The following is a 17,343-nucleotide window of genomic DNA, read 5'->3' on the forward strand; positions in this document are numbered from 1 at the left end:
TTACTCAACTATGTCACAAACTTCCCATTATGAACCACTCTTAACAGGGAAGCCAAACACAATAATAATAATAATAATAATAATAATAATAATAATAATAATAATAATACAGCATATTTATTATACTTTATTTTACCATCTGGCGTTTCAGGGTGAGATGGAGGTGTGGCCAGGCCTGCACGCACACCTCACCTCCCAGCTGATGGCCCTGGTGTGGGGCAAGGTGGTGCTGGTGCTGGAGGTGTGGCCAGGCCTGTACACACACCTCACCTCCCAGCTGATGGCCCTGGCGTGGGGCAAGGTGGTGCTGGTGCTGGAGGTGTGGCCAGGCCTGTACACACACCTCACCTCCCAGCTGATGGCCGTGGTGCGGGGCAAGGTGGTGCTGGTGCTGGAGGTGTGGCCAGGCCTGTACAGTGTACACACACCTCACCTCCCAGCTGATGGCCCTGGCGTGGGGCAAGGTGGTGCTGGTGCTGGAGGTGTGGCCAGGCCTGTACACACACCTCACCTCCCAGCTGATGGCCCTGGTGTGGGGCAAGGTGGTGCTGGTGCTGGAGGTGTGGCCAGGCCTGTACCCACACCTCACCTCCCAGCTGATGGCCCTGGCGTGGGGCAAGGTGGTGCTGGTGCTGGAGGTGTGGCCAGGCCTGTACACACACCTCACCTCCCAGCTGATGGCCCTGGTGTGGGGCAAGGTGGTGCTGGTGCTGGAGGTGTGGCCAGGCCTGTACCCACACCTCACCTCCCAGCTGATGGCCCTGGTGTGGGGCAAGGTGGTGCTGGTGCTGGAGGTGTGGCCAGGCCTGTACACACACCTCACCTCCCAGCTGATGGCCCTGGTGCAGGGCAAGGTGGTGCTGGTGCTGGAGGTGTGGCCAGGCCTGTACACACACCTCACCTCCCAGCTGATGGCCCTGGCGTGGGGCAAGGTGGTGCTGGTGCTGGAGGTGTGGCCAGGCCTGTACACACACCTCACCTCCCAGCTGATGGCCCTGGCACGGGGCAAGGTGGTGCTGGTGCTGGAGGTGACCAGTCTGACCTCACCCAAACATTGTGGCAGGAGCTGAGCACCACACATCCACACACTGGTATGCATTCTACCTCTCTATAGAATTCAATTGGGAAAAAAAAAAAATTGACATCACTGAAAACTTGAAAAAAAATATTGCACAGAAATCTAAAAAATAGCTTAGACATTTATTATTACATAGCAGGATGATAGTAATATTGATAATAATAATAGTAGTAATAATAATAATAATAATAATAATAATAATAATAATAATAATAATAATAATTAGAATGGTAATAATCAATCCCTGTTGTGTGTGCAGGGTGGGTGGTGCCTGCCGTCCTGGCCAAGAGTGCCGCCCACACCCTCAGTGCCTTGCTGGGCCACCACTGCCCCCCTGCTGGACCCCCCTGCAGCCATCACCAAGGTGCCTGATAGCTGTCTGTCTGTCTATATCTTTCTGTATCAATCTGTCCATCTCTATGCCTGTCTATCTATCTCTGCTTATATCTGTCTTTATCTATCCATCTATCTCAGTCTGTCTATATCCATTTATCTATCTCTCTGTCTGCCTTATCTCTGATGCAGGATTTATTGAACTGTTTTGTTTTAATATTGTTTTTGTCCTCCTTTTTTATTATTATTATTCTCCTTACTTTACTGTCGCTGTCTATTTTAATTTCCCTATCCATGTCTGCTCATTAAGAGGAAGCTGTTTGGGCCTGTAGCATTGTCTTATTTTTCCTTGATGGCCTTTCTTGGATCTCAGAAACAATGTCTTTTTCCTATAGTTAACCTGCTCTTTTTCTCAACATTGACTTTCCTCTCCCTTCCCTGTCCTCCCCAGCTTTCAGGAGACACTGCTGAGCCTGGTGTATGTCCAACGGGCACACTGGGACTGCTTCCAGTACCAGGGGTCCTTATGCCAGCAGGAGGTGCAGGGCGAGGCTGACCCCAGCACCTTTACCCCGAGCCTCTCCTTCCAAGGCCTGGTGGGTGTCCGGCCCTTACGCCTCCAGACCAGAGACACCATGCAGCTCCTGACACCACAGACACAGCAGCTCAGGGAGAGGATTGGTGAGAAACTGCTGCAGCTGAGGAGGGAAGGTATGTAGGAAGGAAGGGGAGGAGAAAAAAGAGGGAGAAGGAGAGGGAAGGAAGAGGAGAAAGGGAAAAATGGAAAGGAGGGAGGGAAGGAAAGGAAAGGGAAGGCAAAGAGGAAGAGGGAGAGAGAAAGGGGGGGGGGGGGGTTGAGAGGGAAAGAAAAGGAAGCAGGGAGAAAGGGAGAAGGAGGCAAAGAAAGGGAAAGGAAGGAGGGGAAAGGAGAGTTTAGGGAAGGGAGGGAGTGAAGGAGATGTGAGAGAGGTTGGGAACATTAGGAAATGCCTTTGTACTGCAGTGGACCAATAATAATGGCTGAGGAGGAGGAGGAGAAGGAAGAGGGAGGGATGTACACCTTTCATAGGAAGCTCAGTCACAGCAAACAGGAGTCACTGAGGAGCTCAGTGCCTTGTCTTCAGAGGCCGTGGTGCTGAGTGAGTCTCCGAGGCTGTGTCTGGTGTGTGACGAGCAGGTGGAGCAACATGCAGCCTTACGGAAGGGTAAGTGCACTACACACTAAGGTGTTTTTTCATTCACAGACAAAACATAATGAAGATAGTCTAAGTACTCTGATGTACCCGAGGCAGCTCTTGGTACCTGCCAGAGTTTTTACCTCAAGAAGACCAAGTTTCCCTCACATATATATCTACTTGGACCGAATTTCTTGTCCACACCAAACCCACTGAGGCAGCACATGGCATCTTTTTATCAGATCTTTTACCTCAAAAAGACTCAGAGTTTCCCTCACACATACCATTTATAGAGGACTTCATGGTGCAGTGGTTAACACACTCGGCTCACAACCGAGAGAGCCCGGGTTCGATTCCTGGGCGGAGTGGAAAAATTTGGGCGGCTTTTCCGATACCCTACGCCCCTGTCCAGCCAGCAGTGAATGGGTACCAGGTATTAATCAGGGGTTGTGTCCTGTCTCCTGTGATATGTTCCCTTCTCCTATAATTCCTTCCCCTTCTGTCTCTCTCCGGCATACGACCACAGATGTTGCGCCGACTAAACGAAACTTTCCATCTTTCTCATACCATTTATTTATTTTCACCCAATTCCTTGTTACATATGTCACCCATTCAGGCAGCTTTAATACTCTTTACCAGAGCTAGAAGACAAAGCTTTCCTCACTTATCTAACCAACACTTAACCACCATAACTTTGACCACACATAACCCCTTGAGGCAGCTTTCTACCCTCGTACTAGAGCAACCTTTTTTACCAGACAAGTTTCCCTCACACCACAACACACAGAGGTACACACTAATTCACCCTCTCCCCCCCACACACAGGGAACATCCAGAGCGGCCAGAGCGCATCCAGCGGGTGTGGGAGATGCTGGGGCGTGCCGGGGTGCTGGGGCGAGGCCAGCGGCTGCAGGTGGGTGGTGGAGGCACTGTCTGTATGATGTGTGTGTTCGTGTTTATGTCACTGTTCCGTCGTTCACTGTTCCGTTGTTTACTTCTCCTTGTTCGCCTTGCTTAGTATGAGTCTCCCTTCACACCTGCACTGGCTAACACCTGTATAGCCACCCATAGTAAAGCATAGAGGGTATGCAGCTCTCCCTATTCCTGGACCTGCTTTATAAACTTGATGCAGTGTCAGCCAGTAGGATCAGTTGGGTTGAGTTGAGGCAAAGAAGTTGTTCTCATTGTTGGAATTAGAATTGAGGAAGGAGAGAGAGAGAGAGAGAGAGATTTACATAGATTTACATAGAAAATCAGACCACACAGACCCCATGGTCCAGACTTGGTGGTCTGTCCTTAAACCTAAGTGATTTTACATTAATCAGAAGACTCCAAAACGTTGCACTTCTACTCTAGTTGATATTAAGTTGAAGGAAGTGACGGTCGAGCTTATTTTTGAAGGAGTCAATCGTGTTACACTGGACCACTGATGGTGGAAGCTTATTCCATTCTCGCACTACAACGTTGGTGAAGAAAAATTTTGTGCAGTCTGAATTTACTTGTCTACATCTGAGTTTTGTGCCATTGTTCCTCATGCGCAGATTGTCATCGATCATAAACAATGTTGATCTGTCTACATTCGTGAAACCATTAAGTATTTTAAAACATTCGATCAGTTTTCCTCAGAGGCGACGTTTCTCAAGAGAGAACATGTTAAGGGTGGAAAGCCTTTCTTCGTAGGATTTGTTGCGCAAGGAAGGGATCATGTTCGTTGCCCGACGCTGAACACCTTCTAATTTAGCAATATCCTTTGCATGGTGGGGAGACCAAAACTGTACCGCATATTCCAAGTGGGGTCTGACTAAACTGTTGTAGAGCGGGAGTATTACATCTTTATTCTTGAATACAAAGTTTCTTTTAATGAAGCCCAACATTCTGTTCGCTTTATTTGCTGCATCGATGCATTGCTGTGAGAATTTGAGGTTTGACGCGATTTTGACCCCCAAGTCTTTGACGCATTGAACGCTTTTGAGTTTAACGCCGCGCATTTTGTATTCGAACTTCTTATTCCTCGTTCCAACTTGAAGGACCTGGCACTTGTCTACGTTAAAGGGCATCTCCCATCTATCCGACCAAGCTGAAATTTTGTGCAAATCCTCTTGGAGGCTTTGCCTGTCTTCGTCAGTGAGAACCGAGTTACCAATCTTTGTGTCGTCTGCAAATTTACTAATGCGGTTATTGAGTCCAACATCCACGTCGTTGATGTAAATAATGAAGAGCACTGGGCCAAGGACCGAGCCCTGAGGGACGCCACTAGTGACAGGCGCCCACTCTGAGTTAAATCCGTCAATCACTACTCTTTGTTGTCTGTTGCTCAACCAATTCGCGATCCATTGGTTTACTTGACCGTCAATACCTATTTGCTTTAATTTGTAAAGTAATTTATGATGCGGGACTTTATCAAACGCTATCTGTAAATCAAGATAGACTACGTCCAGTGATTTGGTTACGTCATAAACAGTGAAGAGGTCGTTATAAAAGGTTAATAGGTTTGATAGGCAGGATCTTTTGTTTCGGAAGCCATGTTGTGAGTCCCCAATCAATGAGTGGCTTTCAAGGTAACTCACAATTTTGTCTCTAATTATGCCCTCAAGTAGCTTACCTTCAACCGAAGTTAGACTAATGGGCCTGTAATTACCTGGTACTTTTTTGTCTCCTTTCTTGAAAATCGGTGTCACGTTAGCCTTTTTCCAATCTGAAGGGACGATGCCTTGTCGCAAGGACATATTGAATACGGTTGTGAGGGAGGAGAGTATTTCGCTCTTCGTTTCTTTCAGCAGAGTTGGATATACTTTGTCAGGTCCAGGACTTTTATTTGTTTTAAGTGAATGGAGAGCTTTAAGGACTTCATCGGTTGTTATTTCAAAATTAGGCAATGCATGCTCGAGATTTACAATAGTACTGGTGTTGGTGGTAGCGAGAGGAAGACTGTTAGTATTAAACACCGAGGAAAAGTAATTGTTTAAGAGGTTTGCAATGTGTTGGCTGTCAGTCACTAGTGCACCGTCGCTGTTTGTTAAAGGTCCAATACCACTTTTGATCGCCTTTCTGTTGTTTATGTAACTGAAGAAAGATTTTGGGTTATTTTTACAGTTGGCTGCAATATTTTCTTCATATCTACGCTTTGCCTGACCTACTAGTCTTTTTACTCGTCGCCTGGCATCATTATAAAGTCTAATGTTTTCGGGTGTGCTTTGTTCTTTCTTTAACCTGTAAAACAATTTTCTCTCATTGACTGATTGTTTAATTTCGCTATTAAACCACGGTGGGCTTTTATTAGTGTTAATTCGCTTCTCGCACAAGGGGACGAATGTGTTCTGCTGAGTGAGTAAGTGATTTTTAAGGCTTAGCCAGGCTTCCTCTATGTTGCCGTCATCTGATAGTTGTATTTCTGTTAGTTTTTGTCGGATTTCTACGAAGTTAGCTCTTTTGAAATTGGGCACCTTTACTTTATTTTCAGTCACTGATGATTGAGCTTTAATGTCGACGCGCACTAATTTATGATCGCAAGAACCGAGGTGTTCTCCTACCGTGACACTACTGACAAGGTTATCTTGGGTCGTTATAACAAGGTCGAGTTTATTATTTTGTCGAGTTGGCTCAGAAACCATTTGGCTTAGATAATTTTCTTCTAGAAATTCGATCATTCTATGTGACTCGCCTTCTGTACCTGACAGTGTCGCCCAGTCGATATGGGGGAGGTTAAAGTCTCCTAATATCAGTGAGTCGCTGTTATTAAGTGACTGCCTTAAGATGCTGTACATTTCAAGGTCGTCATCGAGTGATTGCCCGGGAGGTCTGTAGGTGACAGATATATTTAAATTGACTTTTGCAATGTTTACTCGCACGCACAAAATTTAATGTTCAACGTTACTGTTTCCCGGTGTTTTGTCAGTGGGTTGCAAATAGCTTTTGACATAAAGGGCGACGCCACCGCCTCTACGGTTTACACGATCTTTGTTGAAAAGTCTGTAGCCATCTATGTTGTATTCGGAACTTAAATCAATATTTGTGGTGTCGATAAATGTTTCGGTTATAGCAATTATGTCAAAATTTTCTGTTAAAGCAAGACATCTCAGTTCATCAAATTTGTTTCTTAGGCTACACGCATTGAAACTAAGGATTTTTAAGTTATCTAGAGGCTTGGTAATACAGGTGGTGGTACTTGCGGGATCACGGTTACGGGTTTGTTGCGAGATATATATATATATATATATATATATATATATATATATATATATATATATATATATATATATATATATATATATATATATATATATATATATATATGCAAAACAGATTCTGGATAAAGGAAGGAGAGATGGGAGAGAGTAAATGAGAAATAGAGAGATTTATAGATGATGCCAAAGAGATATTAATAAAGAAAGAGTCTAATCTTAATCTAACCCTTTTCTCCCTCCCTCTATCCATCCTTGCACAGCCTCGGTGGCCCAGGGGGAGGAGGTGGAGCTCCCACACAGCCAGGAACACGTGGACTTCATGTTCAGCCTCCAGGCCCAGGGGGAGGAGGTGGAGCTCACACACAGCCAGGAACACGTGGCCTTCATGTTCAGCCTCCAGGCCCAGGGGGAGGAGGAGCTGCAGACCATTCAGGAGAACTACAAGTCTGTCTACCTCCACCCCGCCACCAATGCCTGTGCCCTGCTCTCGGCCGGCTCACTGCTGCAGGTACGAGGGGGAGAAAGAAGTACCATAAGTGCATGTAGGAGAGAGTAATGTTGTGTTCACGATGGTAGAGAAAGGAGGAGGTGGAGGAGGAGGAGGAGGTATGTGAGACAGGAGATGAAAAGGAATGGCATTGAGTCACTCCTCTAGTCTCTGCTCATGGTTGGGTCTTTAGATTGGAGGAGGAGGAGGAAGGAAAAGGAGGAGAGAAAATTATAGTAAAAGCCTGTAATAGAAAATAATGCTGTATTAAAATTGGAGGAAGAAGAGGATAAGGGGGAGGAGGAGAAGGAGAAGGAAAAAAATTATAGTAAAAGCCTGTAATAGAAAATAATGCTGTATTAAAATTGGAGGAAGAAGAGGATAAGGAGGAGGAGGAGAAGGAGAAGGAAAAAAAATATAGTAAAAGCCTGTAATAGAAAATAATGCTGTATTGAAATTGGAGGAAGAAGAGGATAAGGAGGAGGAGGAGAAGGAGAAGGAAAAAAAATTATAGTAAAAGCCTGTAATCTTTTTTTCATTCTGCATTCTATACTTTTTATACACACACTTATATGTACTCTTTTTCTAGTCATAATATACTACCCTCAAGAATGCATTTGGAATTGACAGTAATGAAAGAGGAGGAAAACAATGTAGGATTGATACAATCTCTTTCCTTGAAGGTCGTGGACGAGGTGTTTGCAGGCCGAGCCAGGGCTAGCATGCGCATCATCCGTCCCCCGGCCACCACGCCGAGCTGGACCGCCCCCACGGCTTCTGCTTCTACAACAATGTGGCCGTCGCCGCCAACAGGCTGGGATGCCAAGGTGGGCGCTGCTTGGCCCTGGCACCACATTAACTCTGCCTTTTATTTTCATCATTATCACTCCTTTGTCAAATATTTCCTTCACATCACCTATTTCTCTTCCTCTCCTTCCTTTATCCTGAATCTGTTTTGCATCACCTGTCTCTCTTATTCCTCCTTCTCTTCCATCTCTCCTTCCCTCTTTTATCTGTTATCTCTTTGGTCTTCTCTATCCCTCTATTCTTCATTCCCTCTCTCCCATCTCCTTCCTTTATCTATCTGGAATCATCTATTTATAGTCCTTCTTTCCTTTATCCCATCTCCTTCTTTTATCAAAAATCTCTCATCTCCTTTTATCATTTTCCTCCTTCTCTTTCCCTTTCTTTATTGTCCTGTGTGTGTGTGTGTGTGTGTGTGTGTGTGTGTGTGAATGTGTTTGTGTGTTGGTGTGTGTGTGTGTATATGTGTGTGTGTGTGTGTGTGTATTTACCTAGTTGTGAAATACAGGAAAAGAGCTGTACTAGGCCCGTGCTGTCCCGTTTCCATAACGCTTCTTATCCAGTTTGGCTTTGAAGTCATGAATCGTTTTTGCACACACAGTCTCCTTGTCAGTCCGTTCCATGTTGTTGTGCTTCTGTATGGAAAACTGTATTTCTTGATGTCTCTCCTACAGTCGCTCTTCTTCAATTTCTTACCATTGCCTCTTGTCACACTTCTGTCACGTACCACTAGGTCTTCCCTGTCCAATCCCTCTTGTATCCTCTACAATGCTATTAGGTCCCCTCTCTCTCTTCTGCTCTCCAGTGTTGTTAGTCCCAATTTCTCCAGTCTTTCTTCATAAGTGTGTTCTCTCAGAGTTTCCGGTAATTTAGTCGCTGCTCTTTGTATTCTTTCCAACTTTCTAATTTTTTTCTTCAATCTAGGTGACCACACTAATGCTGCATATTCTAGTCTTGGACGTATCATTGATGTTGTTAGTTTCTTCACCATTTCTTCCTCTAAATATGTAAATGCCACTTTTATGTTTCTAAGAAGATTGTATGTTTCCCCAGTTATCCGATTTATATGTTTTCCAAAGGATAACCTGTTTGTTATTGTCACTCCCAGATCTTTTTCCTCCGTTTTTTTCATGATTCTTTCATTACTCAGAGAGTAGTTCCCCGATATTCGTCTGCTGCTCTTACCAAACTCCATCACGCTACACTTCTCTGTACTGAATGTCATTTCACATTTTCGTGACCATTTGTTTATTCTGTCGAGATCTTGGCTCAGGGCTACACAGTCTTCTTCATTAGCCACCCTCCTCATTAGTTTAGCATCATCAGCAAACATATTCATATAGCTTGTCACCCCTTCTGTCATGTCGCTTATATATATTGCAAACACTAGTTTCTTCCGTCCACCTTGATTTATTGTTATGTGTGTGTGTGAGTGTGTGCATGTGGGTGTGTGGTGTGATTGTGTGTGTGTATTTACCTAGTTGTAGTTTTACAGGACCTGGGCTTTACGCTCGTGTGGTCCCGTCTGTGTGTATTTACCTAGTTGTATATACCTAGTTGTGACGTACGGGAAAAGAGCTACGCTCACGCTGTCCTGTCTCCATATCCTCTATTATCCAATTTTTCCTTAAAATCATGAATGTTTCTTGCACAAACCACCTCCTCCTCCAGTCTATTCCATAGCTCAATGCTTCTGTTTGGGAAGCTAAACTTTTTTCACATCTCGCCTACACGTGTGTGTGTGTGTGTGTGTGTGTGTGTGTGTGTGTGTGCATTCTACTGTACTCTCAACACCCATCTCTGTGGCCTGCAGGGTGCTGGTGGTGGACCAGGATGTGCACCTCGGCAGCGGCATCCAGCATTTGTTTGTGGCCGAGCCGAGGGTGCTGTACGTGTCCCTCCACCGCCACGACCACGGCCTCTTCTTCCCATCCTCTGAGGACGCAAACTACGGCGAGCGGGGACGGGACCTGGCCAAGGCTACAACATTAACATTTCCTGCAACAAGGTGAGGGCCATATCTCTGCTGACGACACACACACACACACACACACACACACACACACACACACACACACACACACACACACACACACACACACACAAATAAAAAAAAAAAAAAAAAAAAAAAAAAAATCAGTCAATAAATACCTAAATCAATGAAACATCACATAAATCAAAAAAGTGTTCTGAGGACATTTTTTTTCATTGCTCTTCTCTGCACCAATAAAAGTATAGCAGGAATTGACTTTTTGCTGCATGCGTGAAGACATAACTTACTAACTCCCAAATGCATGAGTCTCGCCAAAGTGGGTCATTCTGTCTCCTCTTCTCAGGGGAAAGGATGGTGGTGAGCAGGACCTTTTTTAGTGTGTGTGCCTGTGTCAACGCTAGATTTTTTTAGCACACTCGGTCAGCTTTTAGTTTCCACCAGTGTCGGTATTCTCAACGCTTCCACCTCCCACCACGTCAACTGTTTCCAAAGGCTGAAAAAGACTAGCCCGTCCGCTGCGATTGGCACGGATTTGGCCTTCACTGGTAGCCTGGTTTCCCATGTGGTAGTGATGTGCTGGACATTCCCTCCCAAGGTGCAGGACTTTACATTTTTCTTCATTGAATTGTAGCAGCCACCTTTTGTTCCAATCCTGTAGCTTGGTGAGGTCTTCTGGTAGGAATTCCTCAGTCAAGGGGTTAATTGGGTTTTCATGAATATTTTTTCACATTCATGGTACAGAAGAAGGGCCGCACCACCACCAGGTACAGTACACTGCCCCTAGTAATGCCCACAACGCCTATGGAAGCCCTGTTAAATATGTGTATTTGGGTGCCCAAAGGTTTGAGAATACAGGGCCAGTGTAGGTGTGTAGTAGATGCAGACAATTTGTTATTTCACCTTTGAGGTAGATGATGAAAATGTTCTTGTTTCTTTCCTCTTGTGCATGATCAGTGTATTTATTTTACCCCTGGTCACCCTCTACCAGTCTAGGGATCGCATTCTTAAACATTTCCGCACCCAAGGTCACCTGTTTGACAAGGCATTCATGATAGTTATGGGCATTTCCAGGAGTAGTTTTATGGCCCTGGTGGTGGTTTGACCCTTTCTCTGTACTGTGAACCTAAACAAACACGCATCAGAACCCAACTGGTCTCCTTTTTGGCCTCAGGAAATAGTTGATGTGAAGGGGTGGAAGCTTCTGACAATTCTGACCTATTGGTGTTTAGTAGATGCAGAGACTGTTGTTCTACCTTTCAGGTAGGTAAAAATGTTCTTGTTTCTATACTCCTGTGCATGTTCAGTATTTTTTTGCCCTTGGTCACCCTCTACCAGTCTAGGGGTAATATGCTCAAACATTTCCACGCCCAAGGTCACCTATTTAATGATCGAGGCGTTCACAGGAGTTGTGGGCATTTCCAGGATTAGTTTTATAGCCCTGGTGGTGGTTTGACCCTTCCTCTGTACCGTGAACCTAAACAACACGCATCAGAACCCGCCTGGTCTCGTTTTTGGCCTCTGGAAATAATTGATGTGAAGGGCGGAGGCGTTTGACAGTTCCGACCTAGGTATGTAGTAGAGGCAGAGACTTTTTCTATCTTTCATGTAGATAACTATGTTCTAGTTTCCTTTCTCTTGTGCATGTTTGATATTTTTTGCACCTGGTCACACTTTACCCTTCCAGATGTTTAGTAATGGTCACAAAATGGTTTGCTCGTAGAATCTTTCCAGTAGGGAGGGAGAGGTCAAAATTTTCTTGTTTTCCCTGTGTTAGAATGTTCAGTCTACTTAATTTTCATAAGTAGAATGGGTCTTTTTACATATCACTGCATTCCTTTGACTCTGTGTCCTATTTATTTGTTGAACATTTCACATATTAGCCCATCCGCTGCGACTGGCACGGATTTGGCTTTCACTGTTAGCCTGGTTAGGTACACTCCCATGTCTTTCTCTGCCTGTGGTGGATAGTGGAGTGTTTCCCATGTGGTATTGGTGTGCTGGATATCCCTTCACTGGTAGCCTGGTAACATACACTCCCAGGTCTTTTTCTCTCTCTGTGGTGGATAGTGGAGTGTTTCCCATGTGGTATTGGTGTGCTGGATATCCCCTCCCAGGGTGCAGGACTTTACATTTTTCTTCATTGAATTGTAGCAGACATTTTCGTTCCACTCCTGTAGCTTGGTGAGGTCTGTCTTCTGGCTGGAAATCTGCAGCCAAGGGGTTAACAAGTGTGCTGCACCTTCATGGGACCAAGTTTCCCTTGACCCTTTTTTGGAATTACTTTTACACAGACATTGTTGCAGTTTGAGAATGCTGCTCACTGGTCCTTGCTTCATGTCCTACTCTCTGACCCTCACCGGACCTGCCTTTGACCTGAGAGCTCTTCATGTCCAAATACTATGCCTAGATAGATAGATAAATAGTGTGATAGGTAGGTACACCCAGTTATCTCCTGACATTTGCTGTATTACCTTTCATGAATTGATAAGTTTATCTGTGCTGTGTTCATTGACCTGGTAGTGAAGATGTTAGATGGAGTCTTTCAATGCTGCATCTTTTAAGGTCGATCAGATGATGACAACTATAAGCCAGGTGCCCAGAGTTTGTTTTTTCCAAATAAATGAACAGCTATTTCGAGAGAGGTTGTTTCCCTCAACAGACAGGAACCATTCAGGAAAAGGGAGAGAAGGAAGAGAGAGAGGAAAGAAATGCAATGCAGTTTGCTTACTGTGAGACAAACAGAATAAATGGACATAACAACAGCATCACCAAGGTTGTATTAAAGGGAGGTAAATAGATAGAGTCCATCCTTTCTCCCCCCAAAAATACAGACACATTACATGGACCAGGAACAATTTTGGCACAATATTTTACTTATCCATAATTGCCTAAGTGGCCAAATGAGAGATCAGTTTCAGAAGGAGAGGTGTTTTGATTGTTCTAAATACCTATTCAAACACATGCTAACCAACTTGAAATAGTGCTCCAGCCCTCACTTGGAAAGAAAGGAAGGAAGGAAGGAAAAGGAGGCCTGGAAAGATGGTAGGAAGGAGGAGGAGAAAGAGGAATAATTAAATGGAGAAAGAAGGGAAGAGTCCAAGGAAATTTAAGGAAAGAAGGGATGATAAAAAGGAAACTAGGCTGGCAGGGAGAGAGAGAGAGAGAGAGAGAGAGAGAGAGAGAGAGAGAGAGAGAGAGAGAGAGAGAGAGAGAGAGAGAGAGAGAGAGAGAGAGAGAGAGAGAGAGATGTAACTGCTAAACCCTTGATTCAGCTATTCCACCACCCCGTGTCTTTCCTCCCAGCTACAAATCAGAAAATTGACCCTCGAGTGCTAAGTCCTCTGAGTATTTTTCTCCCTACACTGGTGCTGAAGTATTGCATTTTCATTCAGTCACAATTACCTGACACTTTTTTCCTTTTCCTGTTATGATTCCCACTGATCGATGTCTAGATCCACACAGCCCTGTCCAGCACATGAAGGTTCACCCTGCTATCCAAGCTCCCAATGCAAGAATCAGTTATGGTCCTCAGCTCTGGTATTTCATCGTCCAGTGTCCTCCCTCCCAGCCACAGTTCAGGAGGAAGAAGTCGTGTTTACTAAAGCCACAGTGTTTTTCTTGTGTTGTTTCAGAGTGGCATGGGTGACGCAGAGGCTCTCACTCAGGTGGTGCTGCCCGTGGCCTACCAGTTCAACCCACAGCTGGTCCTGGTCACTGCCAGCCTTGATGTTGGTGCGGGGACCCACTTGGAGGTTGGTGGATGGTGTCACTATCTGTATGACTACCTGCTGCTGCCTCTTTCTCTTTTTCTGCCACTATCTGTTCAGTTCAGTTCAGTTCTCTCTCCATAATTATATTTTCAGTTCATGGTCGGGAGTTTTGGCTTCATAACAGCACTCCCTGGTGCACTCCTTCACTGTTTGGGTTTCTTGTTTTCCTCTCTTTATTCCTTTAGTGTTCTTTCTTATCCAAAATTTCTGTATTGTTCTTTTTGCTTCTTTTTTTTATTTATTTATTTATTTTTATCTGCCTTAATAACTCATCTTCAGGGGCTGCCATGTGTATGCAATGAAGCATTTTGTAGTCTCCTTATATTGTATCCTGATGTATTGTCATCTCAGACCATTGCATTCCATAGTGAAGAACTCCCTTCCTCTTCCTCCTCCCTTATTCCTCTCTTCATGCATCTCATACCTAAAGTAACACAGCCTAACCATTGCATTCCATAGTGAAGAACTCCCTTCCTCTTCCTCACCCCCATTCCTCCCTTCATGCATCTCATACCTAAAGTAACACAGCCTAACCATTACATTCCATATTACAGGACTCCCTTCCTCTTCCTCACCCCCATTCCTCCCTTCATGCATCTCATACCTAAAGTAACAGCCTCACACACACTCCCAGGTTGCTGCGTGAGTCCCGATTGCTTTGAACATATGAAGGCCCTTCTGTCTGGCCTGGCCAAGGGCCGCATGGTTCTGGCACTGGAGGGCGGCTTCAGCCTCAACACCATCAGCTACTGCATGACGCTGTGTGCCAAGGCCTTGCTGGGGGATCCGCTGCCCCCCCTTGAGCCCCAGCTGGTGCCCAACAAGAGTGCCGTGCAGACCATCAATGACGTCATCCGTACCCACAGCCGCTACTGGCAGGCGCTCTGCTTCAAGGTGAGTGTGGGGGTCTTTAATCCGACCACTGCAATTGGCCCGGATTTGTCCTTCCTGGTAGCCCGGTAACATACAGTCCCAGGTCTTTCTCTGCCTCTGTGGTGATAGTGGAGTGTTTCCCATGTGGTATTGGTGTGCTGGGTATCCCCTCCCAAGGTGCAGGACTTTACATTTTTCTTCAGTGAATTGTAGCAGACACTTTTTGTTCCATTGCTGTAGCTTGGTGAGGTCTTCTTGTAAGAAATCCACAGTCAAGGGGTTAAGGGGCAGGACTGGTGAAAGTTATCCCTCATGTCCTGCTGGTGTGTTCTGTGCAGGTAGTGTTGTCAGTACATAATACAGAAAGCTGTCTCATTTCCAGAACTATATATTGGACTTGTATTAGTTAGATCTCTCAAAACATTTCTTCAGTTCTCAGTGGCTATAGAGATATTGTTGTTGTCAGACAGTAAGAAGCAAAACACATTATCCTCTCTATGTTTTGCAGTCTTTTCTTGTGGTTTGAGTCCTTGTGGTGCCTGACCCTGGGCAAGGTTACTTTCTTTACTGCCCCTCACACTTTTTTTTTTTTTTTTTTTTTTTACGTCGCCGCCTATTGCGCCGTTTGTCATCTTCCCGGTGGGGCCTGATGGTCGGCCCAAGGCTTCTTCCCGGTGGGGCCTGATGGTCGGCCCAGCCCGTTCTGGCGCAGGCGAGTGTTTATAGTGGCGCCTCCTTGCCTCCCTGGAGCAGAGTCAGGGAGAGGTTGTCTACATCTAGCATCAGTATAATAGATTTGGTGATTAGTAGGAGATAATAGAAGGAATAGAAGGTTTATTTTGATTTATATTAGTTTTTTTTTCATAATATCTCTTCTTCCTTCTCCTCCTCCTCCTCTCTCTCTCTTCCTTTCTTCCTTCATTACATTCTTCATCCTCCTCCTCCTCCTCCTCCAAATCTCTCCTTATGTTAGAATTGCTTCTCTTTCCTTCCCTCCCTCCTCTCCTCCTTCTCCCTCTCCCTTCCACTCTCCGTTCTTTATCCACCTTTTCGCTCCTCCTTCTCTCCACCACTCTTTACTTCTCTCTCTCTCTTCTCTCTCCTCCCTCACTCTATCTCCCTTGGTCCACTCTGTTCTCTCTCTCTCCTTCCCTCTTCTTCCTCCTCCTCTTCTAGATTTGAATAGTAATATGTTTTAATGTATTGCAGAAAGAAGAAGCAGAAGAAGAAGAAGAGAAGGAAGAGGAGGAGAGGGTATATATGTGTGTGTGTGTGTGTGTGTGTGTGTGTGTGTGTGTGTGTGTGTGTGTGTGTGTGTGTGTGTGTGTGTTTGTGTTATATGGACAGAATTTAAACTGATTTCTTTCAACATATATTTTATTATTATTATTGAAAGACAAACTTCTCTTCTTCACTTCCTCCTTCTTCTTCTCTTTCATCTTCTTCTTCTTCATCTTTTGTTGGGGTTTTGATAGGAAGAGAAATAATAAAAATAATGAGAAAGTATTAGCTCTATAGAGAAAGAGGGCAGGGGGGGGGGACCCATATATGTGTCTGTGGAGGCATGTGTCTGTGGGGGTTGTCAACATGCTGTGGGGAGCATCCTGTGGATCCTGAGAGAGAGAGAGAGAGAGAGAGAGAGAGAGAGAGAGAGAGAGAGAGAGAGAGAGAGAGAGAGAGAGAGAGAGAGAGAGAGAGAGAGAGAGAGACTCGCAGTGGCGTTCCTGAGGGGGGGGGCGAGGGGGGGCTGTTTGAAATCGCCCCCCGGGCCCCAAAGTGAGGGGGGCCCCAAAATGCGAAATTTAACCATTGCTGCTATGGCAGGAGGACAAGCTAAATTCAGTGGCCCCAAAATGGTCAAGGGCCCCATTTATATTTGGACCCGAAAGACAAATTTGGGTCTCACTAAAGGGCCCCAATTTTCAATTTGCTTAACTGGATTAAGTGGATCTTCAATTATTCAGTGTGCACCTAGTTTTAAGAAATAAAATGTCTGAAATTTGCATTTACAAGTGCCTTTAAAATGATTCTACAATTGCTCATATTCTAAAAATTTTCCCGGGGTGGGGGGGTGGGGGCTAACAGCACCCCACTAAACCCCGCAGCTGCTTTGGCTCATTGTGCTCGCCTCTCACCCCATAAGAGGGGCCCCAAATGGGAATGAGCTCCCCGGGCCCCAAAATGTCTAGGAACGCCCCTGAGAGAGAGAGAGAGAGAGAGAGAGAGAGAGAGAGAGAGAGAGAGAGCACAGCCTTCTGTCTCTTTCTCTTCCTTCTCCTTATTCTTTCTCTCTTTCTACTACTACTACTACTACATTTCCTCAGTAGTTAGTCAGTCAGGCAGTGTGTGTGTGTGTGTGTGTGTGTGTGTGTGTGTGTGTGTGTGTATCTCAATCTCAGAAGTGCCTCCATCTGTCCCTGCTCTGGCACTCTTGCTCTTCAATTCCTCTTCTTCTATCTCTTTAAATCTTCACTTATATACCCATGCAGTCTTCTACTCCTCTTCCTTCTTCTCACTTTCCCTGACAGTCCCTCCCTCAAGCCTTCCCTCATACACTCTCTTCACAAACCCATTCTCATCACGTGTCCAAACCATCTCGGCGCAGCACACTCCACTCCTTTCGCTGCCACACCCACACCAAACCGC

At 45.2% G+C, this 17,343-nt stretch overlaps 2 protein-coding genes across 3 annotated transcripts; both read left to right on the forward strand.

Annotated features, from left to right (window-relative positions):
• The first annotated feature begins 429 nt into the window (after positions 1-429).
• LOC126992902 (uncharacterized) lies at positions 430-1,445 on the forward strand. Of its 2 annotated transcripts, XM_050851732.1 has the most exons (3): positions 430-542; positions 621-1,091; positions 1,338-1,445. In XM_050851732.1, the coding sequence occupies exons 1-2, from the start codon at positions 444-446 to the stop codon at positions 1,068-1,070; spliced, it is 549 nt and encodes a 182-aa protein (XP_050707689.1). In that variant the 5' UTR covers positions 430-443; the 3' UTR covers positions 1,071-1,091; positions 1,338-1,445. The 2 variants fall into 2 exon arrangements, with proteins under 2 accessions (XP_050707689.1, XP_050707688.1); XM_050851731.1 differs by having other exon boundaries at positions 430-1,091.
• LOC126992899 (uncharacterized) lies at positions 1,219-15,267 on the forward strand. The gene is made up of 7 exons (XM_050851729.1): positions 1,219-1,224; positions 1,338-1,442; positions 1,870-2,122; positions 2,536-2,616; positions 3,412-3,499; positions 13,687-13,806; positions 14,459-15,267. Exons 1-7 carry the CDS (start codon positions 1,219-1,221, stop codon positions 14,484-14,486), a joined length of 681 nt encoding a protein of 226 aa, XP_050707686.1. The 3' UTR covers positions 14,487-15,267.
• The last annotated feature ends 2,076 nt before the right edge of the window (positions 15,268-17,343 follow it).

Source organism: Eriocheir sinensis, unplaced genomic scaffold, assembly GCF_024679095.1.
Source record: "Eriocheir sinensis breed Jianghai 21 unplaced genomic scaffold, ASM2467909v1 Scaffold516, whole genome shotgun sequence".
NCBI classification, from domain to species: Eukaryota; Metazoa; Arthropoda; class Malacostraca; order Decapoda; family Varunidae; genus Eriocheir; species Eriocheir sinensis.